Source organism: Gymnoscopelus microlampas (genome assembly GCF_963454915.1).
Source record: "Gymnoscopelus microlampas genome assembly, chromosome: 15".
NCBI classification, from domain to species: domain Eukaryota; kingdom Metazoa; phylum Chordata; class Actinopteri; order Myctophiformes; family Myctophidae; genus Gymnoscopelus; species Gymnoscopelus microlampas.
The window spans coordinates 37,820,500-37,848,483 of NC_139952.1; the positions used below are offsets into that span (position 1 = coordinate 37,820,500).

The 27,984-nt window shown below is 38.6% G+C and overlaps 1 protein-coding gene across 4 annotated transcripts; it reads right to left on the reverse strand.

The window, feature by feature from the left end:
* LOC311062263 (major histocompatibility complex class I-related gene protein-like) lies at positions 1 to 27,969 on the reverse strand. Of its 4 annotated transcripts, none has more exons than XM_084081158.1 (8): positions 27,837 to 27,968; positions 7,536 to 7,802; positions 5,860 to 6,138; positions 5,166 to 5,465; positions 4,128 to 4,247; positions 4,005 to 4,028; positions 2,046 to 2,091; positions 1 to 1,022 (listed from the first exon to the last, which is right to left on the reverse strand). In XM_084081158.1, coding segments are annotated over exons 1-8 (1,086 nt in total). In that variant the 5' UTR covers positions 27,886 to 27,968; the 3' UTR covers positions 1 to 1,021. The 4 variants fall into 4 exon arrangements, with proteins under 4 accessions (XP_083937284.1, XP_083937282.1, XP_083937283.1 ...); XM_084081156.1 differs by lacking the exon at positions 27,837 to 27,968 and adding an exon at positions 9,040 to 9,173; XM_084081159.1 differs by lacking the exons at positions 1 to 1,022; positions 2,046 to 2,091; positions 4,005 to 4,028; ... (2 more) ...; positions 5,860 to 6,138; positions 7,536 to 7,802 and adding exons at positions 14,849 to 15,850; positions 16,413 to 16,458; positions 17,712 to 17,735; ... (2 more) ...; positions 19,413 to 19,691; positions 21,801 to 22,067 and having other exon boundaries at positions 27,837 to 27,969.
* Between the last annotated feature and the right edge of the window lie 15 nt (positions 27,970 to 27,984).

The window sequence follows — 27,984 nt, forward strand, 5'->3', positions numbered from 1 at the left end:
TTAAGAGTATTTGGGTCTTTAATAAAAATGAAATTAGCAGTAGGCCTATAAATGAATGCAACAACAATGCAAATCATCTGACCTTCATTTAGTAGACACGTATCTACGTAAGTCTTAAACATATTTGAAGCATTCTTCATTATTTTCAATATGTACAAAAAACTTAAAAGAGATCAAACACATCCCCTCATAACCAATCCATTACATTTTTTTTTTCTTTTTTAAAGACAAAAGTTTAAAAACACAAAGTGAAAACACAATAGGAAAATAAAATTCAATTATTTACATCATGGGGAAATCAATGTTGAACTCACATTCTTTTTTTGTCCAAATAAGTATTGTGTATGTGTGAGCATACATGCTTGTATGTACATGTTCTATGTTGTTGTGCATATGTGTTACCGTGTGTAAACAAAAGTGTACATGTATAAGTGTGTATGTATGAATGAATGAATGAATGAATTACAGTTTTATTTTCGTGTCAGCATTTTGGCCCATAACGTCATAATGACACAAAAACATCATCTATTCTATCCTTCTCTTTGAGGATATGAACTACTTTTAAAAAGGTGTAAAGTGGACATCTTAAAATTTTCATAAGGCATTATTAGAGACTTGTAAGCCCAATTAGTATTCATAAAGGATTTATAGAAAGCTTAAAAATCTAGATTAAAAGAGTGACTTTAAGTAATCCATGACTAATTACCTACAAAACACTTTAATGACAAAAAAATAGCCCAACTCGATGATACTTTTATCATCTTACACCAATCAGATGACATTAAATGTGAGTTTATTTGATTGACAATAGACTGAAAAGCATCTTGGTTGTCTATAATTTAACTCACAAATGATTGCCTTTATTTTGAAAGTGTGAATAATGTAATTATGTTTTACCTGCAACTGTAATGGATTACTGGGTTTATAACCCACTTCTCACAGCATTCAGAGAGAGAGAGAGAGCGAGAGAGCGAGAGAGCGAGAGAGAGACTCTACTTGCTCCAGTGCACCTGTCTGCAAACCTAAAATGACAAGAATTAATAATAATAATAATAATAATAATGGATTTTATTTATAACGCACTTAACATTTACAGGAAATCTCAAAGTGCTTACAGAAGGCAGTAGCATAAGAACAGAAAACATCACACAAGAATTAACACATGAGAGAGAACAAAAATACTGATCAACTGATCATTCAAAAAACCACATACAACATATATACATCAGTTTGGGGGGGATATAAATTCTGTTAAAAATATCATCATCCTACTATAATTCTAGTAACCTCTGTCCGTCTGTAGTGGTGAGTGAGTGAGTAGGTGAAGCTACCCGGTTCTCCTCAGTGGCTGGACCAATTGCTCTGATTTTGCACACAGCCATTGACCATTACCATCTGAACTTAACTGTGAAGCCCGTTTTTCAATTTCATAAAATATCAGCTTCTTATTAGCGTTTTTGTGTCAAACACTGTCGCCATGGTTACGGGGCTGCCCAGCTATGGGACGAACTGCCTCCCGGGTTGCCAGATCATGTGCGCACGGATGCGTCGACCGGGTATGGTCTAGTTTGATTAATTAAAACAGTTAAACTTTTTTTCTCTTAACTTTCAAAGTTGTTACTGTTAAATATTAAACCGTTAATCAATAAAATTACAACAAATGGATGAGGTGATCATTACATCTAAATAATGCTGCTTGTAATTAAAACATACCATTTCTGCTTTATTTCAATAACGACAGTGAGACAGAGACAGGAAAGGCAGACAGAGTGCAGAATGACATACAGCAAACAGTCTGGCTAGTCAGGAGTTTAACCAGGGGAATGCTGAAGAAGGCACTTTGTGGTATACTGTGCCCAAACAAACCATTCGGCTACCGGATCGCCAAACTTATAATATTTCTAAGCTCTTGTCCTGGAGTCTCATAGTACAGATGGCTTTCCTTGTAGATTTCGACATGGTCCACTGAGTGCATGCAATGAACTACCTAGAATAGAAACCCCTGAGACAAGAGAGAACCACTACCTAATATTAAAGTGACTTACTATGTGCAAGAAGGTGTCTCTGTATTCAGTTTCATGACCTCAGAATCTGCAATGTAAGAAATACACAAGTTAGGTTATGCCATCAACAGGGGTGTATTGTTATACGTTTAAGAACCTACTGTATGACACATTCATGCATACACAGGGTTATGTTGTGGTTATGCAACTAGGGTGACCAGATGCCCCAGTTTGATCGGGATTGTCCCGATTTCATGCTGCGTGTCCCAAGTCCCAAAAAATATCTCTAAAACACTTATATGTCCCAGTTTTCAACATTCACTACAAAATTGTCCCAGTTTTCACCAGAATGAAAATAATAATAGTTGTTTTCAGTGGCTGCATAGACATTTATAATGTTCTGTTCATGTAATCATGCTCACCTAACCAATCATAAAACATGAACAAATGCATTGCGTGTCTGAATGAAACACTGAGCTGAGGCTGATGTTGTCAATCAGTCATTGTGATGCCCCACTCCCTTATATAGAGCTGCTGCCTGGCTACTAATCCTCTTCCTAGGTGAGCAGGGTGGGGCAACCTGCATTCCTGCTAATGGCTCATTGGAGAGCACCTGGGCCTGAGTCTTCAGGAGCCTATAAAATCAGCTCATGCGCTGCCATTTTTTAAAGAGATCCAGGAAAGACAAACCTGCTGTCTTCCACCAGCCTCCATTTTTTCTCCATGTGGCACACACCTTGCAGTACACAAATATTCCATTCATGCATACATGTCATTTACACACACTACTGATTTACTGACTCCACACCACATTGGATCCTTAGCCTTATCATGTTTTGCTTCCACATCCCGTTATGCTTATTAGCTGCTTTTTGTTAGGGATTATTTAATAAACTGTATTTGTTATACCTTTACCTTGGTTTCCCTTCCCCATTATTTGTCATGGCAAGAGCCAGCTATGACAGTCACCCTGGCCTATACTGTATGTAACCACTGTTCCTACGGTGGTAAGTTTACATAGAGCCTACATGTCAACTATAACGGACAGCATGATTAAATGTTAGGCTGACTTTATGAATAGTTTCATCATGTTTTTTGTTATCAATTGTTTTTATTATCAAATTGACAATACAATTATATTCACATGAATACATTTTTCAACAAAAACAAGATACAAACAACTTAAAACAAAATAAAAATAAAAATAAACCCACCCACCCCTCCCCGGACCAACAATTTCTCGAAATGTAAGGGCCAAACACCATGCCTATACCTGTGCAAGGTCAAAACACTGTGTACAACACTTAAACCAAATCTTTAAGCTTATCTGCAACATTAGATCACATATCAATGTTCCTCTCACTTGCTCCATGTAACGATTATTTAATAAATACAGTTTATTAAATAATCCCTAACAAAAAGCAGCTGAAGCATAACGGGATGTGGAAGCAAAACATGATAAGGCTAAGGATCCAATGTGGTGTGGAGTGAAATGTTAGTGTATGAGGAGGTTTCCACCTTGTAGCTACCATTTTCTTTGCAGCTGTTAAGCCGGCGAAGAAGATGCGCTTGTATGTGCAGTTCAGGTGTAGCAGGGACACATCATTTAAGATAAATACAGATGGAGAAGGTGTAATATCAGCTCCCAAAAGTAATGACAATTTAGCAGCAACCATAACCCAAAAAGAGGAAACCATTGGACATTCCCAAACCATGTGAAATAGTTTCATCATGTTGAGTCTCAACATCATGATATGATGATATGAATGTGAAAACATTATTGCGATCTTGCACTTTGACTAATATGAAAATATGGTGACAATTGTCTCCGGCACTCCAACAGAGACGTTACATTGACGTTTTTATTTGCTCTGACGTTCAATTTAAGGATGATCCTTACTCCTTAATGCAATTGTTTGTGTCAGTAATGTTGAATGTACATTGAGGTTTGTGGATTATCAGACCAGATGAATGTGAAGTAAAAAATAAAGTACTACTTACGAGATGGAGTGGGAGGAGGTGAAGCTGAAATAAAGAGGTAAAGAGATATCACAGTGGTTAGCTCAATATGAAAGAAATGATATCATTTGAGAAACCAAAATGTACATCATTCTACTGCCTCACCTGTCTTCTTCTTGTACATGACGACTCCGATGACAACGAGGATGGCGATGACAGCAAGAACCCCCACAGCGATGATGATGTCTTTGTTGTCTTTCATGGTCATGTTGTCTTTGGGTTTAACTGGAGCAATAAAACGCAGATAATCAGTGGTGTAAAGTAACTAAGTACATGCAAGTACAACTAAGTACAAATTTTAGGAATCTTTACTTGACTGGAATATTTTAAATTGTCAGTACTTTTACTTCTACTCCAGTTACTTTGTAGATCTTTATTATTATTACAAAACACACATTAACCAATTCTTCCCTATATACTTTGGCTATTTGAAAATATTCGATCTTCAAGCTTGTAGATCTGCTATTTTCAAAAGTTTTTTTATTTATTTTGATCACTTGTGAAATGGAACATTCTACACAATGAGAATTTTTACTTTTGGTACTTTAAGTACATTTTGATGCCAATACTTTTATACTTTTACTCACGAAAATTTTGTATACAGGACTTTTTCTTGTAACAGAGTATTTTTATATTGTGGTATTGATACTTTTACTTAAGTAAAACATTTGAGTACTTTTTCCACCACTGCAGAAAACAGAAATGAAATAGAGGAATTATCTATCTATCTATATATCTATCTATCTATCTATCTATCTATCTATCTATCTATCTATCTATCTATCTATCTATCTATCTATCTATCTATCTATCTATCAATCTATCTATCTATCTATCTATCTACAGTATCTATCTATCTATGGGTAGAGTAATTTAAATCACTGTGTTCAGTAGGGGACTCACTCTGGTCTAGTCTATTTGACATCTGTGATTGGGTTTTAAGATTATAGTCATGTGATCCAGCCAGTGACCTCTTTGATCGGCTGTAGAAACTTGGTTTAAACGTATCTGAGTCTTAGATGTCTTGGTGTCTAGCTTTACCCACAATTCATAATACATGTCAGAGTCAGGTTAATAATGATTTGATCTAACTTATTTGGCAGCACATCCATTCCTCCTTTAGTCCTATAATAACAGTCTTACCCCAGTTGGTCTTGATCAGCTCTCGGTCCAGTGTGTAATTGAAGACCTCTTTGACCCCATAGAGCTCAAACACACACTCGTACTGCTTCCAGTCTTCATGTTTGACTGAGGTCAGGTTCAGGTCAACGCTCATCTGGAAGGTTCCATCATGGTTGGGGCGCTCTCCGTGGTCACCGTTATCCTGGAGCTCCTCTCCATCTTTAGTCCAGGACATTATGGCTCTGCCTGGGTAGAAACCTGTAGCGTGACACCTCACTGGAGAGGATGGAGTCTTCTGGAGGAAAGATACAGAGGGACGCTCTGAGAGAGAGAGAGAGAGAGAGAGAGAGAGAGAGAGAGAGAGAGAGAGAGAGAGAGAGAGAGAGAGAGAGAGAGAGAGAGAGAGAGAGATTATACATATCCATAGAATATCCAGAGTGACAGACAGTGTGAAAATGAGGGAAATATAAAAAAGCAGGGATGAACAAACAGGAAAAAAAGAAACAGAGAGAGAAGAAGAACAATACGATGGAGGGGTGTAAGTCAGAGAGACAAAGAGACATATATATGACGTGTCCCCTGGAAACCCTTGTCTCTTCATGTTAAGTACAACTCTATCACATCACCATGTTCCTGTTCTGTTCTTCTCATAGTAATGTTGCTACATCTTAATATATTTATCTAAGTACGCCTCCATAACATCATATTGTTGTACCTGTTCTCTGCAGAGTCTTCTTCCCATAGGTCACAAACTTCTTCAGCTCTTCAATGCACTGACTGGTGAAGTAGTGCTTCAGGAACGCTATCTGAGCTTTGTTTTGATCCCATCTCAGTTTAGTGATGAAACCCTGTGGTTTAGGAGTGATCCATGTCTCTGTCTTCAGGTCCAATGAGATGAAGTCCTCTCCATCATAACCATGCTGATAATAACCATCAATGTCTCCAGTCTCATCATCCCACTCACAACCAGTCATCTTCTGGATGATGTGGACACCTGAGAGACAGACAGACAGACATACAGACAGACAGACAGACAGACAGACAGACAGACAGACAGACAGACAGACAGACAGACAGACAGACAGACAGACAGACAGACAGACAGTAAGTATAGTAAATCCCAGACACATCATCCTCCTACAGTTCGGTGCCAGTGCTTGATATTCTTAACCACTGAGAAACAGACCATCCGTCTACACCCACTGACGTTATTGTGTGGATGGAAGCTACAGGAACACGCACGTATACTGCACGGACGGATAAATAAATACATATTACACACGCGCACACACACAGTTTTTAATATCTTAATTTTAGAATGTGTTTTTTTTTTAATGTAAATTTTAGTTAAATAATGTGTGTGATGAGAGGTTCATTTGGCAAAATATCCAGTGTGTACAGGGCCTAATAGACCCCTTAACAGACGACGTCATACTGGCTGCGTGCAGCCAGTATGCGCGCAACGAAACCCATTATATCAGGTCTCGTTAGGACGCGTCTCACTAGCCAACACACACAAGAGGGGGTTGGGGTGTGCTGAAACCAGTGCACCCCGAAACAGGTTGGGAATTGATTGCGTGAAACAATCACCTGTGCGTCCAGGCTCAATGTTAGTAAACAAATAATTGGTCTATACTCTGTTTACAGGCTGCTACAGTATAGAATATTGAAGTCCTGATGTCACACCCACGTCCTCTGGGTCACAGAAGTGTTTTTATCGTTATAAATCCCATAAACTTTTATTTTTAAATTTTTATCATGTCATATAAGAATTGTGTTCCAAAAATTAAATATGGTTCTGCCAGGTACTGTAGGTGACTCTATGTCATGGGTCTTCAACGGGGGGTCCGGTACGCCTAGGGGGTTCTCAGAGTTACTACAGGGGGGCCACCAAATCTTTGTGTGATAGGAACCTTTTTTGTACATTAATCCCTTGAACCCTATTCTGAGGGGAACATTAGCCAAAAATAGCAGACCTACAAGCTCACAACGCCTCGCAGCGCGAGGCGTTGTGAGCTTGTAGATCGGCTATTTTCGGCAAAGAGGTTTGATGTAGGGGAAAAAGAGCAGAAAAGTTTTCTAAGTATTGATGGTTTAAGTGGGTCAAACGGTTTGAAAATACATATTAACATGAATCAGACCAACGCTACACAGTCTATGAAGCTATCTATGAAATCTATGATAAATTTTAATAATAAACACCATTTTATGTAGTGAATATGTAGTAGGGGGGGGGTCCCTACTTCATCTCTCTCTCACCTAAGGGGTCCTTGGACTGAAAAACGTTGAGGACCCCTGCTCTATATGTCATTTATAATATTTAGCTATATTTGATCAATATAATACAATTTAAACAACAAATATAACAATATCTTGTGAAAATAAACATACCTCCGGTTTGGTTAAAGCGCTGCTTTATAGTGTACATGTTGGCCTTGTACCACTGCTGGTTACCCACATTCATCTGAGTGGCCCTCTCCCAGTACTGTGGGTCATCTGTTGTCACCTGGTTCATCCAGTCCTGTTTAGGAACGTATCTCTGTGTGTTGCTGTCATAATACTCTACCTGAACATCATCAACCATCCCAACCATCACATACTCTGGGAAGTTTGGAACTTCAGAAGATCCAGTCTCGAAGTATTTCAGGGTGTGAGTCACTGTGAGACAAAATGGAATTATAACAATTTAACATTATCGAATTGCAATTTTCTTTATTTAATCACAAGTTTATATAAGAAATCGTTACAGACAAGAGACCTTCAAACATATAATGTCTGTCTGTCTCTCAGTGTTTCATCATGTCTGTCTGTCTGTCCGTCCATCAGTCTGTGGGTGTCTCTATCTTTCTTTCTGTCCTCTATCTGTCTCAGTCTATTCTGTCTGTCTTTCTGTCTGTGTCTCTCTTTCTTGTTGAGTCTGTCTCTGTGTTTCTGTCTTTCATTATTATTATTTTTTTTACCTGTCTGTCTGTTTGAATATTTCATTAGAAGAAAAAATGATTTGGACACAGAATCAAATGTTTTATGGTCATGATTCACCAGGAGCCTGGATGGCTAAAATATAACCTCAGGGCATTAGGAAAGCAGTTTAAATTTACATTTAAAATGTTAGCATATCATACTATTTTGAAAAGTATTCTATTTATTAATATTACTTATAGGCCTACCTAATTAATTATAATAAAATCAGCAAAGGAAACTGGTTTGAGATTAAATTAATAACTCAGAGTACAGAGCGCCCTCGTGTGGCGACTGTCGGTTGTGTTGCTGTTAGTCATAGTGGTGAATGAGGCGTTTGATGAAACATTAGAATTGAATGATGACATTTTTAATAATTAATAAGTCTATGAATTGGACTGTTAATAAAGTAGATTAAAAGTCTGCTTTCAATTAACTTGGTTGCACTAGAAATGTAAAAACATATTTAGGCTATTTTAATGACAAACCAGGATTAAGTTTTACATACGGGTAGAATAGGCCTATAATGTCTCAGTAGTACTGGGACATTATAGGCCTATTCCACCTGTATTCTACTCTGAGTTATATATATATTTTTTTATCTCAAACCAGTTTCCTTTGCTGATTTTATTATAATTAATTAGCTAGGTCCATAAGTAATATTATTAAATAGAATACTTTTCAAAAATAGTATGATATGCTAACATTTTAAATGTACATTTAAACTACTTTCCTTACATTTTAGCCATCCAGGCCCCTGGTGAATCATGACCATAAAACATTTGATTCTGTGTCCAAATATTTTTTTCTTCCTATAATTAAATATTCAAATATGTTTTGACATATTTGACAAACTGAGTCAGTACTGTAGTAAATCAGTATCACAACACAGTAATGAAAACTACAACAGTTTTAAGTAAAGAATCTAAAAGTTTACCTGGAGACACTTCATGGTAAAACAGCAACAGTAGAATAAACTCTTTCATGTTGACACCGGTTTGAAGAATGTAACTCAAAGGACAGCTCTCGTGTCTCCTCACTGTGTATGAGTCGTACTGCTCTGTGTTCAAGTCTAAATATCATGACGAACATGGAACCAGCAGCCCATTCTAGCCAATAGAAATTCCCTAATGCTGTGACATCATATGTTTCTAGGGAGATCTCACCTACAGAGGTTTTAAAACTGAAACTAAGTGGAGAGGAACACTGCATGCATATCATGATGCACCACTAACTACATGAACCATATTGTCTGCTGAGGTCTGCAGTGAGTTCAGGGGCCAAAGCACACAAACATGACAACGCACACGCTTGGGGAGTCAGTCAATCAGAGTCAGCACATAATATGTGAAACATAAACTGCCCATGACAGCACCCATGAAGGCTTCGTCTTGGCTGTTCCGTGGCCATTTTGAACATGTTCTTACTAGTGAATGGAGACTAGTGGAGGGGTTTAACAGTTACACTGCCATATGACACTCTGGAACCATACAGTAACATCAGCTTGTATACTTCATCTGAAAATAAAGGCCATTAAATACTATCATATACAGGTACATTTCAATATACAAGCCAGCAGTGCATTTAGCACACCTGTTGGCCTATGGTCTGACCAAAAACAGATTCATTTCTGCTCCACATACTATGTGGAAAGCCAAGCCTAACTCTATTATCATGTTTTCACTTTAATTATGGCACTAATAGAAGAGCTTCATGGAAAGATCCTTGTAACAGGACAGAGACATCTAACCGACTGGTTCATCACTGCAGTTTAGGCAGCAAAACTCTGGAGTTTGCTGTGCAGTTGGGTGTGGACTGTGGATGTATCATTTAGCAAACTAGATGATACGATTCTGAAAAATACCCGTTAGATGGTTGCAAGCGTGAAGCGTCAGTCAGCTTAGATCTGATTTCATGCTTTATATTTTACGCATGGTGGTTTCAGTGCGTGTGACGCACGTCTGCTTCAGATGAAACATATTCAACAATATCAGCGATTATTAGCTGTATCAGTATGAAATAGGACACACACGCACGGACACACACACACACACACACACACACACACACACACACACACACACACACACACACACACACACACACACACACACACACACACACACACACACACACACACAAGTTAAAACATAATATCCATCCTTAGACAGAGACACATCTGAAGTTTAATAGATCTTAATGACATTTGCATTGACATGACCTCATCAGTAATTATGGATGGACACTATTAGAATAACCACAATAATAATAATAAGAATATTATTAGAATATAATAAAATCATTCGTAGATTATTCCTGTGCTCCTGGTGTGAAATGTGGCCTGTAGTAGAGCATTACACACACATAAAATATACTACAGGAGCACAGATGACACATCTGAATGCATAGTGCAAAAGATGAATAACAAGAAGCATGAGGTGGAGTTTATTAGTTAAATTTAACGTGATAAAAGAGTGTGTTTGGTTTCACTTTCTGGTTGGCAAAATGTTCGGTCTAAAGGGAGCGGTTCACATTCAGCCTCATGGAGAGACAAGACATTCACCACGTCTGCTGAATCTAGAGACGTATCCGTATTTGCTCTCATGCAGGTTTACAAACTAGGATATTTTAAGGCGAGCAGGTGACGGTTAATTTGATGTGTAGTGAAGTGTAGACCATCCTACCTCTGTTCACATTATAAATGATATATGCAGCTGATAACTATGGTTTCTTACATGGAGAGATTATGAGTTGGAGAGTGTGAATAAAGATAACATGATACTTTAAAGATTAATCTACTGTCTTCATTTATCCAACACAGTGCAAAAGTGATTTCTAAACTTGACTATCCACTTCAACTCTGTTCAACTCTGAGCATAACAGAACTTTATAAGTTATGATCAGTCACCAGACAAAGTGTTTAACACATCAGAATGTTTAACTGACATCATAAAGACAGAAAACATATCTCACCCTGAGTGAAAGGATACAGTATTCCCTATAATGCTTAACAAAGAAAATGTGCAGGTTTCACAAATCAAACAGGTTATGCTGTGTACACTATGCAGACCATTTCTATTTCACTTGGTTGTACTTCAAAATGTATTGTATTTAAAACGTTTCACTGAGTTTCAGCTCTGCTCAATTCATAAGGTGTAAAACACCACCAGTATTCAGCATTGTGATGCTGAATACAAATTGTGATACATCACACAAACTCATGCAATAATATTAACACTACACTCAAACTATTTAAGCAATTTAAATAATTAAGCTATTTAACTAAGTTTACATACAGTATTATAAAAATACTGTATGTAATTCCTCCCTATGAACAATCCAGTTTCTGTAGATTTAATGATGATGTAGGAATACATTTTATACATGGTAGCTACTACAGCCCATGTATAAAATGTATCTGCAGGCAGCCCTACTGTATGCATCTGCAGGCAGATACCCTGCCCATACATAAGACAGTATTAGTATGATAGGACTAATATGTGCTGGAAGCGGGGGGACAGCCCCCCCCCCTCCCTTAGCACATAGGCCTATTAAGCCTTTACATGCTAAGCGCTTCATTACTAAAGTTTTAATTTGATTATCTAAACTTGGTTCTGATTCATTACTAGTTCACTGTACAGTAGGTTGTCATTTGCCATGTTGTGATTTTGTAACACGTTGTAAAGTAAATGTGTTAAACAGCTAAATAATGTTAAATAATGTACAACAGGACGTCAGTAAAAACATATAAATGTATCTATAGAAAGGCCTTCTTTTATTTTTATTTTAAGAGATGATTTGCATGCATTTTACCAGCCATGTAGCAAATATAAATATTGTTTAACCTTGGGATGTCTTAAAGTTCCCTGCTAGAGGAGAAGATATGTGGTATGTCAAATAAAATCTGTCTTAAAATTTGTATTAAATATGATATTGCATAGTTGATGTGTTGCTGCCAATTGGTACATTGTGGTGCTGTTTTACCAAACTTCACATGCAGAAACAAATATACCGGGAGGAGTTTGGTAGTGTAGCCTACTTTAGTCTTTCATGTTGGATATGGATTAGATTGGATTAGATTGGATTAAACTCTGGATATAACCTTTTAACTCTATGGATATGAACCATTAATTCCGGGGAACGCATCTGTCTCATTTTTAGATTTCTTTGGGGTATTCAAAAATAGCAGATCTACAAGCTGATAGTGCGGCACCGAGTGCAGCGATCTTTTAAAAAATAGCAGATCTACAAGCTCATAGCGCGGCACTCGGTGCCGCGCTATGAGCCTGTATATCTGCTATTACTTGCTGCTATATATTACTACAGTGCAATAATAACGTCCTTTGTCTTTTCTTTTTTTTTTTGGTAAGCGACTCAGATGAAACGTCACTGCCCGCCATTTTGCATCACAGCTTGGCCTGTTGGCTTTGTCGACAGCATGAATTTAGATTCTCTGGGTGCCATTTCGTTGCAGACAGTAGATGTGTTGACAAATAACCAACCATGATGTTGCCTCATCCAACCCTTAAAGTTGTCGATAGGCTGTGGTGGAGGCGGTGATTTCCCATGGTGCTGACTGTCAACCATAGCAGCACCTTTATCATTGCATTTCAACCAGGAACTGTGCCAAAAACATCAATAAAAAGGCTATTGATGGATAGCAGGGGCTTTCCACTGTTGCTGTGGAACAATGCAAATCCAATCAAGCCATATTGTCTGAACTCATAACTCTTGAAGAAAGAAAGTATAAGTATGAATTAAAATCAGTCAAATAAAAAAGAGTGCACTGTTAGACGCTGTGCACTCTCAAGTGAGGTGAAGATATGGCGTTATGTTCTGCATGACACCCCACCTTCGGGATTTCATTTCGACAACGCATCAAGGTATGGCTTTATTTATAACATTTATCATCAATATTCAGCATAGTAAAAAGAAAGCATGTAAAATGAAATGGATACTGTTGTTTAGCGTTGAACAGGATAACAAGCGAAAGTGCTATCTTTTAGATTTGAAGTCAAGTTACACAACACAACTACTGTTTAAGGTAGAATATGCCTATGTGTGCACTTTCTTAAACTCTGTTTAGTTTTGTGCAGACATCTATTACCACTATTACTGTTTTCCTGTTGCCTAGGCTACTCTCCCTCCCTCCTCTCAACTTGTGTTCTTATAGAAACACTGTTTAGGGTCTTCTTGATGGAGGACAGAAAACGTCTAAAAACAGGGACCACTATAATAGCAAGGCAAGTAGTCATATTCAACAGTATCAGTGATTATTAGCTGTATCAGTATGAAATAGGATGCACGCACGCACGCGCACGCGCGCGCACGCACGCACGCACGCACGCACGCACGCACGCACGCACGCACACACACACACACACACACACACACACACACACACACACACACACACACACACACACACACACACACACACACACACACACACACACACACACGCCACATCCCTGGCCTTCGACCTGGCTAGTGGAGATCTAATACAATTGAACTTCTGTGACATCATTTGTTGCCAGGAAGGATTCAGTGTGGCAGGTTTTTATCCAGGGGAATACCATAGTGTCAACCTCGGAGACAAAAGACACGTGAAGTTGAATAGATCATCATTAAGTAGTAAATTCATCAGTAATTTATGGATGGACACTATTAGAATATCCATAATAGAAATATTGTTAGAATATAATAAGATCAAGTAGATTATTCCTGTGCTGTGCTCCTTGTGGACACGCGCACGCGCACACACACACACACACACACACACACACACACACACACAAAATATACCACATGAACACAGGTGACACATCTGAATGCATAATGGAAAGGACATAAGATGAATAACAAGATGCATGAGGTGGAGTTTGAGTTAAATCTAACGTGATAAAAGAGTGTGTTTGGTTTCACTTTCTGGTTGGCAGAATGTTGGGTCTAAAGGGAGCGGTTCACAATCAGCCTCATGGAGAGACAAGACATTCACCACGTCTGCTGAATCCTAGAGACGTATCCGTATTTATTCTCATACAGGTTTACAAACTAGGATATTTTAAGGCGAGCAGGTGACGGTTAATTTGATGTGTAGTGAAGTGTAGACCGGTGACATCCTAACTCTGTTCACATTATAAATTATATATGCAGCTGATATGGTTTCTTACATGGAGATTAGAGATTATGAGTTTGAGAGTGTATATAAGATAACATGATACTTTAAAGATTAATCTACTGTCTTCATTTATCCAACACAGTGTCAAGTGATTTCCAAACTTGATCATCCACTTCAATTCTGTTGTGAGGTGAATGTTATTTATAGAACATAATAGAACTTCAAAAGTTATGACCAGTCACCAGACAAAGTTTCTAACATCAGAATACTTAACTAAAGATAAAAACATATCTCACCCTGAGTGAAAGGATACAGTAGTCCCTATGATGCTTAACAAAGAAAAAGGTGAATTTGGCAGATTTGAAGCCGGTTTCCTGCACACTTGTGCATGAAACCGGCTTCAATTTACATGAACCATCATGTAAATTGTTTTGTCAGATCCTGTGTCTAGGTGAGTCATGACCTTTGACACAATATAAATGTCTCAATAGAAGAGCAGGGAGACACAATACAACAATGATACATTTTCTAAAGTTTATATGGTCATACTGACTACTCTGACAATATCCATATTTGACACAATCACGGTTGTTTATTTATGATTCTAAAAGAAAGAGGCAGACTGTTAAGAGTATTTGGGTCTTTAATAAAAAAGAAAATAGCAGTAGGCCTATAAATGAATGCAACAACAATGCAAATCATCTGGCCTTCATTTAGTAGACACGTATCTAAGTCTTTAACATATCTGAAGCATTCTTCATTATGTACAAAAAACTTAAAAGAGATCAAACACATCCTCTCATAACCAATCCATTACATTTTTTTTTCTTTTTTAAAGACAAAAGTTTAAAAACACAAAGTGAAAACACAATAGGAAAATAAAATTCAATTATTTACATCATGGGGAAATCAATGTTGAACTCACATTCTTTTTTTGTCCAAATAAGTATTGTGTATGTGTGAGCATACATGCTTGTATGTACATGTTCTATGTTGTTGTGCATATGTGTTACCGTGTGTAAACAAAAGTGTACATGTATAAGTGTGTATGTATGAATGAATGAATGAATTACAGTTTTATTTTCGTGTCAACATTTTGGCCCATAACGTCATAATGACACAAAAACATCATCTATTCTATCCTTCTCTTTGAGGATATGAACTACTTTTAAAAAGGTGTAAAGTGGACATCTTAACATTTTCATAAGGCATTATTAGACACTTGTAAGCCCAATTAGTATTCATAAAGGATTTATAGAAAGCTTAAAAATCTAGATTAAAAGAGTGACTTTAAGTAATCCATGACTAATTACCTACAAAACACTTTAATGACAAAAAAATAGCCCAACTTGATGATACTTTTATCATCTTACACCAATCAGATGACATTAAATGTGAGTTTATTTAATTGACAATAGACTGAAAAGCATCTTGGTTGTCTATAATATAACTCACAAATGATTGCCTTTATTTTGAAAGTATGAATAATGTAATTATGTTTTACCTGCAACTGTAATGGATTACTGGGTTTATAACCTACTTCTCACAGCATTCAGAGAGAGAGAGAGAGAGAGAGAGAGAGAGAGAGAGAGAGACTCTACTTGCTCCAGTGCATCTGTCTGCAAACCTAAAATGACAAAAATTAACACATGAGAGAGAAAACAAAAATACTGATCAACTGATCATTCAAAAAAATCACTTACATACAACATATATACATCAGTTTGGGGGGGGGATATAAATTCTGTTAAAAATATCATCATTTGATTAATTAAAACAGTTAATCAATAAAATTACAACAAATGGATGAGGTGATCATTACATCTAAATAATGCTGCTTGTAATTATAACATACCATTTCTGCTTTATTTCAATAACAACAGTGAGAGAGAGACAGGAAAGGCAGACAGAGTGCAGAATGACACACAGCAAACAGTCTGGCCAGTCAGGAGTTTAACCAGGGGAATGCTGAAGAGGGCATTTTGTGGTACAGCATGTGCCCAAACAAACCATTCGGCTATCGAGTCGCCAAACTTATAATATTTCTAAGCTCTTGTCCTGGAGTCTCATAGTACAGCTGGCTTTCCTTGTAGATTTCGACATGGTCCACTGAGTGCAAGCAATGAACTACCTAGAATAGAAACCCCTGAGGCAAGAGAGAACCACTACCTAATATTAAAGTGACTTACTATGTGCAAGAAGGTGTCTCTGGATTCAGTTTCATGACCTCAGAATCTGCAATGTAAGAAATACACAATTTAGGTTATGCCATCAACAGGGGTGTATTGTTATAGGTTTAAGAACCTACTGTATGACACATTCATGCATACACAGGGTTATGTTGTGGTTATGCAACTAGGGTGACCAGATGCCCCAGTTTGGTCGGGATTGTCCCGATGTCATGCTGCGTGTCCCAAGTCCCAAAAAATATCTCTAAAACACTTATATGTCCCAGTTTTCAACATTCACTACAAAATTGTCCCGGTTTTCACCAGAATGAAAATAATAATAGTTGTTTTCAGTGGCTGCATAGACATTTATCATGTTCTGTTCATGTAATCATGCTCACCTAACCAATCATAAAACATAAACAAATGCATTGCGTGTCTGAAAGAAACACTGAGCTGAGGCTGATGTTGTCAATCAGTCATTGTGATGCCCCACTCCCTTATATAGAGCTGCTGCATGGCTACTAATCATCTTCCTAGGTGAGCAGGGTGGAGCAACCTGCATTCCTGCTAATGGCTCATTGGAGAGCACCTGGGCCTGAGTCTTCAGGAGCCTATAAAATCAGCTCATGTGCTGCCATTTTTTGAGAGAGATCCAGGGAAGACAATCCTGCTGTCTTCCACCAGCCTGCATTTATTCTCCATGTGGCACACACCTTGCAGTACACAAATATTCCATTCATGCATACATTTACACACACTACTGATTTACTGACTCCACACCACATTGGATCCTTAGCCTTATCATGTTTTGCTTCCACATCCCGTTATGCTTTTTGTTAGGGATTATTTAATAAACACTATTTGTTATACCTTTACCTTGGTTTCCCTTCCCCATTATTTGTCATGGCAAGAGCCAGCTATGACAGTCACCCTATACTGTATGTAACCACTGTTCTTACGGTGGTAAGTTTACATAGAGCCTACATTAGTCAACTATAACGGACCGCATGATTAAATGTCAGGCTGACTTTATGAATAGTTTCATCATGTTGAGTCTCAACATCATGATATGATGAAGTAAATGTGAAAACATTATTGTGATCATGCACTTTGACTAATATGAAAATAATGGTGACAATTGTCTCCGGCATCCCAACAGAGACGTTACATTGACGTTTTTATTTGCTCTGACGTTCAATTTAAGGATAATCTTTACTCCTTAATGCAACTGTTTGTGTCAGTAATGTTGAATGTACTTTGGGGTTAGTGGATTATCAGACCAGATGAATGCGAAGTAAAAAATAAAGTACTACTTACGAGATGGAGTGGGAGGAGGTGAAGCTGAAATAAAGAGGTAAAGAGATATCACAGTGGTTAGCTCAGTATGAATTAAATGATATAATTTGAGAAACCAAAATGTACATCATTCTACTGCCTCACCTGTCTTCTTCTTGTACATGACGACTCCGAGGACAACGAGGATGGCGATGACAGCCAGAACCACCACAGCGATGATGATGACGGTCATGTTGTCTTTGGGTTTAACTGGAGCAATAAAACGCAGATAATCAGTGGTGTAAAGTAACTAAGTACATGTACTCAAGCACTAAGTACAAATTTGAGGAATCTTTACTTGACTGGAATATTTTCAATTTTCAGCTCTTTTATTTCTACTCCACTACATCTCAGAGGCAAATATTGCACTTTTTACTACAATTATTTGAAAACTGTAGTTACTAGTTACTTTGTAGATCTTTATTATTGTTACAAAACCACGCATTAACCAATTCTTTCCTATACACTTTGGCTATTTGAAAATAGTCGATCTACAAGCTTGTAGATCTGCTATTTTCAAAAGATTTTCATAGATTTCAGTATTTCTATATTGTGGTATTGATACTTTTACTTAAGTAAAACAGAGTACTTTTTCCACCACTGCAGAAAAGAGAGATGAAATAGTGGAATTATTTATCTATCTATCTATCTATCTATCTATCTATCTATCTATCTATCTATCTATCTATCTATCTATCTATCTATCTATCTATGGGTAGTGCTATTAAAATCACTGTGTTCAGTACAGGGGACTCACTATGGTCTATATGTAATCTGTGATTGGTGTTTAAGATTATAGTCATGTGATCCAGCCAGTGACCTCTTTGATCGGCTGTAGAAACTTGGTTTAAACTTATCTCAGTCTTAGATGTCTTGGTGTCTGGCTTTACCCACAATTCATAAAACATATGACAGAGTCAGGTTAATAATGATTTGATCTAACTTATTTGGCAGCACATCCATTCCTCCTTTAGTCCTATAATAACAGTCTTACCCCTGTTGGTCTTGATCAGCTCTGGGTCCAGTGTGTACTTGAAGACCTCTTTGACCCCATAGAGCTCAAACACACACTCATACTGCTTCCAGTCTTCATGTTTGACTGAGGTCAGGTTCAGGTCAACGCTCATCTGGAAGGTTCCATCATGGTTTGGGAGGAGCTCTCCATGGTCCACGTTCTCCTGGAGCTCCTCTCCATCTTTAGTCCAGGACATTATGACTCTGTCTGGGTAGAAACCTGTAGCGTGACACCTCACTGGAGAGGATGGAGTCTTCTGGAGGAAAGATACAGAGGGAAGCTCTGAGAGAGAGAGAGAGAGAGAGAGAGAGAGAGAGAGAGAGAGAGAGAGAGAGAGAGAGAGAGAGAGAGAGAAACATATTCATAGAATATCCAGAGTGACAGACAATGTGAAAATGAGGGAGATATACAAAAGCAGGGATGAACAAACAGGGAAAAAAAGAAACAGAGTACCAGTACCAGATATATTAGCATCTTTCCGCCGGTAATCAAATTATTGGCTTAGGAATGCGACAAAAACAAATCCATGAATTCAATGCTTCATGGGGTGTCTAATTGATAGAAAATAAGTTTTCTATCAATTCATTTTTCATATAATTTTTTGGGTGAACTACTCCTTTAACATATTTATCTAAGTACAACTCCATCACATCATGTTGTTGTTGTACCTGTTCTCTGCAGAGTCTTCTTCCCATAGTTCACAAACTTCTTCAGGTCTTCAATGCACACACTGGTCAGGTAGTTCTTGAAGTTTGCTAACAGTCCTTTGTTTTGATCCCATCTCTGTTTAGTGATGAAACCCTGTGGTTTAGGAGTGATCCATGTCTCTGTCTTCAGGTCAAATGAGATGAAGTCCTCTCCATCATAACCAAGCTGATGAAAACCTTTAATGTCTCCAGTCTCATCATCCCACTCACAACCAGACATCTTCTGTATGATGTGGACACCTGAGAGACAGACAGACAGACAGACAGACAGACAGACAGACAGACAGACAGACAGTCAGACAGACAGACAGACAGACAGACAGACAGACAGACAGACAGACAGACAGACAGACAGACAGTAAGTATAGTAAATCCCAGACACCATCATCCTCCTACAGTTCGGTGCCAGTACTTGATATTCTTAACCACTGAGAAACAGACCATCCCTCTACACACCCACTGACTCACCATAAAGCAATTAAGTATAAAATAAATACATAAATACATATTACACACGCGCACACACACACAGTTTTTAATATCTTAATTTTAGAATGTGTTTTTTTTTTTTTGTATCATGTCATATAAGAATTGTGTTCCAAAAATTAAATATGGTTCTGCCAGGTACTGTAGGTGACTCTATGTCATGGGTCTTCAACGGGGGGTCCAGGACCCCTAGGGGGTTCTCAGAGTTACTACGGGGGGGCCACCAAATCTTTGTGTGATATGAACTTTTTTTGTACATTAATCCCTTGTACCCTATTCTGAGGGGAACATTAGCCAAAAATAGCAGATCTACAAGCTCACAACGCCCCGCGCTGCGAGGCGTTGTGAGCTTGTAGATCGGCTATTTTCGGCAAAAAGGTTTGGTGTAGGGGAAAAAAAGAGTTTTCTTGGTATTGAGGGTTTAAGTGGTTAACTGTTTGAAAATACATATTAAAGGGATATTTCACTTTCAAAAAAACTTTTGGTGATTGTATCGTCTACTCAGGCCTTTGTGAGCCCCGCAGACAGTTTTTAAGTTGCTTGATTCAATATTTAGAAATTAGATATTCATTTTATCAGACACGCCCCCTTCCTATACAAACCCATTATAACTTCAAACTCCATTTTTAACATGTTAGATTCATCAAAAACACCCGTCCTTGGTTCACCCGTCTCCTACCGCCCCCCCTCATACGCGAGGGGGCCGTGTTTTTTCAATTATTTTTTTCATTTATTTTTAATGTTTTTTTTGGAAATTGAAAAAATAAAATACAATAAAAAAATAAAATAAAATAAATGAAAAGAAATCTCGGAAAAACACGGCCCCCTCACGTATTAGGAGGGCAGGATGAGTCACCAGAACCTTGAAGGACGGGTGTCTTTGATGAATCTAATATGGTTAAAATGGAGTTTGAAGTTACAATGGGTTTGTATAGGAAGGGGGCGTGTCTGATAAAATGAAAATTCGAGCAACTTAAAAACTGTCTGGGGGCTCACAAAGGCTTGAGTAGATGATAAAATCACCAAAAGTTTTTCTGAAAGTGAAATATCCCTTTAACATGAATCCAACACAATGCTACACATTGACAGTTTTATCAAACAAGTCTATGAAGCAGGGGGCACGGTGGCGCAGTCGGTAGCGCTGTCGCCTCGCAGCTAGAAGGTCCTGGGTTCGATTCCCGCCAGGGACGCTGTGGGCGCTGGGGGCGTGTTCTCTCCTCCACGTCATCGGCGCCCATACCCTAGGTGGGGTTGGTGAAAGGGCCTACTCTGTGTGGAGTTTGCATGTTCTCCCCGTGTCTCCTAGGGTAGTTAATACCCTCACAAAAACATGTAGTAATCCTGGTCACTATACTGCCTCCCCCTGGTCAGCCGGGCGCCTGATGGAGGAGAAGGGAACTGGTTGGAATAACGTGTTCCTTCCACGCGCTATGTCCAACCAGGGAAACTCCCCCCTGTCGGGTGATAAGAAGCGGCCTGCTTGCTCCTCATGCATTGAAGGAGGCATGAGCTTCAGCTTGGGCTCTCCCTAGGCTGGCAGAGGGTAGGTAGTGCCCAGGATTACATAGGCAATTGGCACTGGGCGAAAAAATGTGGGTTACAAAATCGTGGGATAAAAATTATTAGAGCAAAAAAAAAAAAAAAAAAAAAAAAAAACAGGTCTATGAAGCTATCTATTAAATCACTGAAAAGGTTTAATCTGCAACACAATTTTATACACTATGTAGTGGGGAGGTCCCTGCTTCATCTCTCTCTCACCTAAGGGATGTTGAAGACCCCTGCTCGTCATTTATAATATTTAATTATATTTGATAAATATATAAAAATAAAAATAAACTCTTGTGAAAATGAAAATTAACATACCTCCAGTTTGGTTAAAGCGCTGCTTTGCAATGTCCATGTTGGGCTTGTACCACTGATGGTTACCCACATTTCTCTGAGTGTTCTTCTCCCAGTACTGTGGGTCATCTGTTGTGATCTGGTTCATCCAGTCCTGTTTGGGAACGTGTCTCTGTGTGTTGCTGTCATAATACTCTACCTGAAGATCATCAACCATCCCAACTTCCACATACTCTGGGAAGTTTGGGACTTCAGAGGATCCAGTCTGGAAGTATTTCAGGGTGTGAGTCACTGTGAGACAAAATGGAAATATAACAATTTATTAACAATTTAACTTTATCAAATTGCAATTTTCTTTATTTAATCACAAGTGTATATATTAAAAACATCTTTACAGACAAGAGAGACCTTCAAACAGATTAATGTCTGTCTTTCAGTGTTTCAACATGTCTGTCTCTGTCCATCTGTATCTTTTCTTTCTGTCCGTCCTCTGTCTGTCTCAGTCTATTCTGTCTGTCTTACTGTCTTTGTCTCTCTTTCTTGTTGAATCAATAACTATCTGTCTCTGTGTTTCTGTCTTTCATTATTTATTTATTTTTACTTGTCTGTCTGTCTGTCTGTCTGTCTGTCTGTCTGTCTGTCTGTCTGTCTGTCTGTTTGCCTGTCTTTGTGTATGTCTATGCTTATGTCAAATATGTCAAAACGTATTGGAATATTTAATGATATGAAGAAAAACTATTTGGACACAGAATCGAATGTTTTATGGTCATGATTCACCAGGAGCCTGGATGGCTTGGTTCCAGGCTCAAAATAATTTATATACATATTTTCAGAAATCTCTATGGGAAAAATGTATGGAGTTTGAGTTCTAACTGTGGCCACCACTGCCCTATGCCCTATTGTCCTTCTTTTGACTTATAATTAACAGATGATGCTCTTCAATTATACAGCAGGAGAGAATATACATTTTACATTTAAAATGTTTGTATATCATATCAATTATTATATTTATTAATATTACTTTTACCTAATTAATTATAATACAATCAGCAAAGGAAACTGGTTTGAGATAACAACTCAGTACAGAGCGCCCTCAAGTGGCTACTAATGGTTGTGTTAGTCATAGTGGTGAATGAGACGTTAGATGAAGGGCTGAATGATGACATTTTAAATAATTAATCAGTCTATGAATTGGAGTGTTAACGCTCTATGGCTGCCAAGAACGAGTTATCACAAGTATTTTTCTGAATGCCCTGGCTGCCAAGAACGAGTTATCACAAGTTTTTTTTTAATAAAAAAAATAAATATATATATATTTTTTTTGGTAAAACATGTTTAGAACCCAAGATATCGTGATCCGAAGATTTGCTGCTCCATTCACTTCTTGTTAAACGTATTACTTAAAAAGGCTGTATCTCGGCTCCTGTGTCCTTTTTAGCCGCTTGCTGAAAGCTGGCGGCTCTACACACAGACTAAGACCTAGTCCGACACCTAGGGTTTAACATTTTCCGGGAAAAATCTAATTTTAATTCCCGGGAATTTTCAGACCTTTTCCCGGGCTTCCCGGGAATTCCCGTTAAAGGGTAAAAAAAAAAAAGTGCCCTCTAAAATGCATTTATATATAGATACTTAAATAGCCAATTTTATATCGAGGTGCCCAAATGTCCCTATTGTGTCCACCTATAAACTTGCACTAATAATGACTTAAGTTGATTTTTTAAATCATATAAATATAATATATAAATATAATATAGTGCCCTGGCGGAGATCTGCCCTGTTGCACAGCAACGGGTGAAGACAATTAACTTAAACGAGGAGCTGCGCTGTGCAGCCAAAACGCACTCAAACAATGTCAAACTCTAGCTGCTGAAATAAACGTTCCATTTGTATCATTATTGACAAGAGAATTTGCAAAAGGATTATTTATGTATTGTCCATCAGAGCGCAGGTGAAGTCACGGGAGGCATGCGTTAATCCGACAGACCTTTTCTCCGACTATGTGGCATCCGCGTGCGGTTTGGGTTAGGGTGCGGGTTTGGTTCGGGTTTACTGTTTAATGTCGGAGCACTGCGCTGTCGGAGGAATGCGCTGTCGGACTAACGTATTGCACCCGAGGTCACAGCTTATCTCTACTTTTGTAGGATATTGATTTGATAGCCTAAACTTGTAATTTGTTCGCAGTTATTAATTTATATTAGGCTACTTGCTGGATATTAAGACTCCATTTTGGGATGTTGGCTGTATGTTGTCAAATGTATTAATGTATATTTTGTTGTTGATCAAATGTCGGGTTTTGTAGTGTGATTTTGATGTGCATGCATGCACTGCCACTGACAATCAATGAGACAGACAGCTGTTGCAGTTCACTTGTTCTACTGGGTAGTTCTAGTAAAATGGTAGATTGAACGTTCTAAAATGCAAGTGTAGGTAGGGTAGGCTACATTAATGATGATAAAAAAAATCGGACCACATCGGTCTAATACTCACTCTCTCTCTCTCTCTCTCTCTCTCTCTCAAAAGCATTGCTTGGCTTGCGCGCATTTTAAGATGGAATATAGGCTCGAAATCAAACCTAGCCACTGTTTATGCAGCGTTTCACTTGATGCTGAATCTCAACTATAGTCAACTGGTGTCTACCGTATTGACATGACAGCAGAGGAAACGGTGAAATCAGCGTGCGCAGGGCAGGCAGGGCAGGGGGCATCACGGCCACTTGTGTTTTATTTAGTTCATTACTGTTACATTCAGTGCGTCCCATGGTTCACAACGGGACGATGGGACCCTGCCCTGGTCGGCAACGCGGCAAGTAACTAGTCTAATTATAATAGTAATTCCTCCGCGCTGTAGATAGGCCTTTCTACTAATTAGTATTCATTTCTAACAAGAAAAAAAAACAACGGGAAGCCCGGGCACCGAAGTGAATTCCCGGGATGGTAAATAACCCCGAATTCCCGGGATTCCCGCATCCCGGGAATCCCGGTGTTAAACACTACCGACACCCAAGTGACACCTAAGTGTCATTGGCTGTCCTGGCTGTCCTTCACACTTCCCCCAGTTTAAGCCAATGGGGAGACGGCCCTTTGCAGCACCCGCCTCTCTCCACACCCGCCTCTCTCCACACCCGCCTCTCCCCACACCCCCCCCCCCACACACACACACACACACACACGCCTCGACACACACGCCTCGTAGGAAAACAAGCTTCTATAGCGATACTAGTTTTGTAGACAAGCGTTGTTTTTGTATGGGGAAGTGGAAGTAAATGTACTTCGTTACGTTTGGCCATGTTCACCCGTTGAGAAGACCCGTCCCTGGTAAACGTCCCAATTTCGGTCTGCGAGTGCTCCGCAGCGTTTGAAGAAAGTGTGAACCCAGCCCCTCGACAACAATATAGCGGCGATCGACCGTCAATCGATACGGTCACCATCCGTTTCACACAGCCACGGCCGAGTCCATTCAGTGTAGCGACCATCACCCATAGGAATGCAAATATGTTGTCCTACCTGGTACTGTATAAAAAGGGCACAGGGTAAGCCTACATGCTTTGGCACTCAGTATTATTACTAAGTGGGTCGGAACGGGTCGATACGACGGACCTGAACGTCGTACCTGCTAAATGGGGCTGTCCTGTCCCAAAAGCCCATGTTATCACCTGCCATGATGAATGTCCAACAATAAAACACGACATAAGTGTTAGTTTTCTTCTAAAGTGCTTCTAACTCACTCCAGTGTGTTTGTGTCAACGTGGTGTTTAATTACTCCTTCACAGAGAGAATGTCTTGCAACTACAAGCCGTGGTGTTGTTGTCAATATAACCGGAAAACTCGTCCCAAAACACGCTCGCCCCCATTTATTTTCGCGGACCAGTGGTTCTTGTATTCCTGTATTTGTTTTACTGAGGATAAGGTTAGAAATAAGTTTACGGTTAGCCATATTATTAGTTTTAATGAGGTTATGTTTAGGAATAAGGTTAGGTTTAGGCATAGTTTAATGAGGTTACGTTTAGGAATACCAGGTGGATATCACCGGATTTCCCCGGGGGTGACTGTTTTGGGGCGAGAGCTTTGGTGTTCATCTGTAGTGGGCAACAGCACATGCGTCCGCAATAATGCTATCAGGATCAGATTATTAGAAGTATATTGGGTACCAAATATACTTACCAAAGAAGTTTTACTCTGGGAAGGTTTTCAGGCTCCTCCATTCATTGACCCAAGTTTATATATTTGTAGGCCAAAGATTTATATATTTGTAATGGTCAAGGTTTCTTTATGCTGTGTGTGTGTGTGTGTGTGTGTGTGTGTGTGTGTGTGTGTGTGCGTGCGTGCGTGCGTGCGTGCGTGCGTGCGTGTGTGTGTACTGTACTTAAGCTCACAACGCGTCGCATCGCGACGCGTACAGTACATTTTGATGCCAATACTTTTGTACTTTTACTCAAGTAAATTTTGAATTCTGGACTTTTACTTGTAACAGAGTATTTTTATATTGCAGTATTGGTACTTTTACTTAAGTAGAGAATTTGAGTACTTTTTCCACCACTGCTTATTTGGGCTTGCTTTCAAGATTCTTTTTGAAAATAGCTGATGTAATTGGGCTCAAGTGGTCGCGTTGTGAGCTTGTAGATCTGCTATTTTCAAATATTTAGTACTTTTACTTTTGGTATATACTTTCAGTACATTTTGATGCCAATACTTTTGTACTTTTACTCAAGTAAATTTTGAATTCTGGACTTTTACTTGTAACAGAGTATTTTTATATTGCAGTATTATTGGTACTTTTACCAATATTTACAAGCAACTTTACAGAAAACGAGGTCGCTTACAATTAGTATACATGGCAACACCAGTACGTGTGTGTGTGTGTGTGTGTGTGTGTGTGTGTGTGTGTGTGTGTGTGTGTGTGTGTGTGTGTGTGTGTGTGGGCGGGCAGGCGGGCGTGCGGGCGTGCTTGCGTGCGTGTGTGTGTGTGTGTGTTGAGGAATGCACAAGTGGCGAAACAAGCGTTTTTTTTTGCAAACAAACACATTTACACTAGCGTGTATGTCACCTACATAGTCAATCTAAAGGTACGTCGTCCTTGTGATTAAAATGATGCAAACCATTCCAAGATTGATGATGATTTTAGCATCAAAACTGACGTCCAACTAAAATCAGCGTAACACAAAACATGTTTTATTACAATAGCAGATCACATGCAACGCGTAGCTGCCTTGTGTGCTTGTAGATCTGCTATTTTTGTTTTTTAATTTTATACTTTAATTAGAAAAGACATTAGTGAAACCAAATGGACCCATTTGGGAATTTTGTTCATGTAACTTGGAGGCAATATATTTTTTATTTACACACACACACACACAGCACCCTGTATAATATGACTTATAGTCATCATTTCTTTTTTACCTTGTAAACCTGTGACAATAAACTTGATTCTGATTCTGACACACACACACACACACACACACACACACACACACACACACACACCTTCTTTATATTGGTAGCCAACCAATGAACCTCTGTGGAGATTTTATTTTAAAGACCACTTTTACATTTTGTGCTGCAGATTGGGGCAAAAAAAGCCTGCCGCAAGCGGCTATATTATGACTTTGTCATTTCTAGTTTTTACTATGTATTTTTGGCCCAGACATGCTATTTTCAAAGCAGACAATTAATGTCAACGAGGTCGCGATGACCTCGTTCACATTAATACACACAGTATAACCCTCAGTGATTAGCAATCATCAGGGGATCGATCATAATGGAGATATAAATATTCTGTGACTACTTGAAAAAGGTAAGACAATTGAAAAATCGCTGGCAGTGGGGAAACGCAGTCAGAAATAAGTCTGGCAGTGAAAGTAGATTAAAAGTTTGCTTTCAATTAACTTGGTTTCACTAGAAATGTAAAACATATTTAGGCTATTTTAATGACAAACTAGCATTAAGTTTTACACATGGGTAGAATAGGCCCATAATGTCTCAGTGCTGTAGTAAATAAATCAGTATCACAACAACACAGAAATGAAAACTACAACAGTTTAAAGGAATTAATCAAAAACTGTACCTGGAGATACTTCATGGTAAAACAGCAACAGCAGAATAAACTCTTTCATGTTGACGTCGGTTTGAAGAATGTAAATCAAAGGACAGCTCAGTGTCTCCTCACTGTGTATGAGTCGTTCTGCTCTGTGTTCAAGTCTAAATATCATGAC

Bases quoted from the DNA above. Each gene is read 5' to 3' on its own strand.
- LOC311062263 (XM_084081158.1), bottom strand. From the start codon at position 27,885: ATGAAAGAGTTTATTCTGCTGTTGCTGTTTTACCATGAAGTATCTCCA. The intron at 5,466-5,859 runs GTACAACAATAT...TCTCTCTCTCAG, and splicing joins GAAGACTCTGCAGAGAACAG to AGCGTCCCTCTGTATCTTTC. The intron at 4,248-5,165 runs GTAAGACTGTTA...TTATTGCTCCAG, and splicing joins GCTGATCAAGACCAACTGGG to TTAAACCCAAAGACAACATG.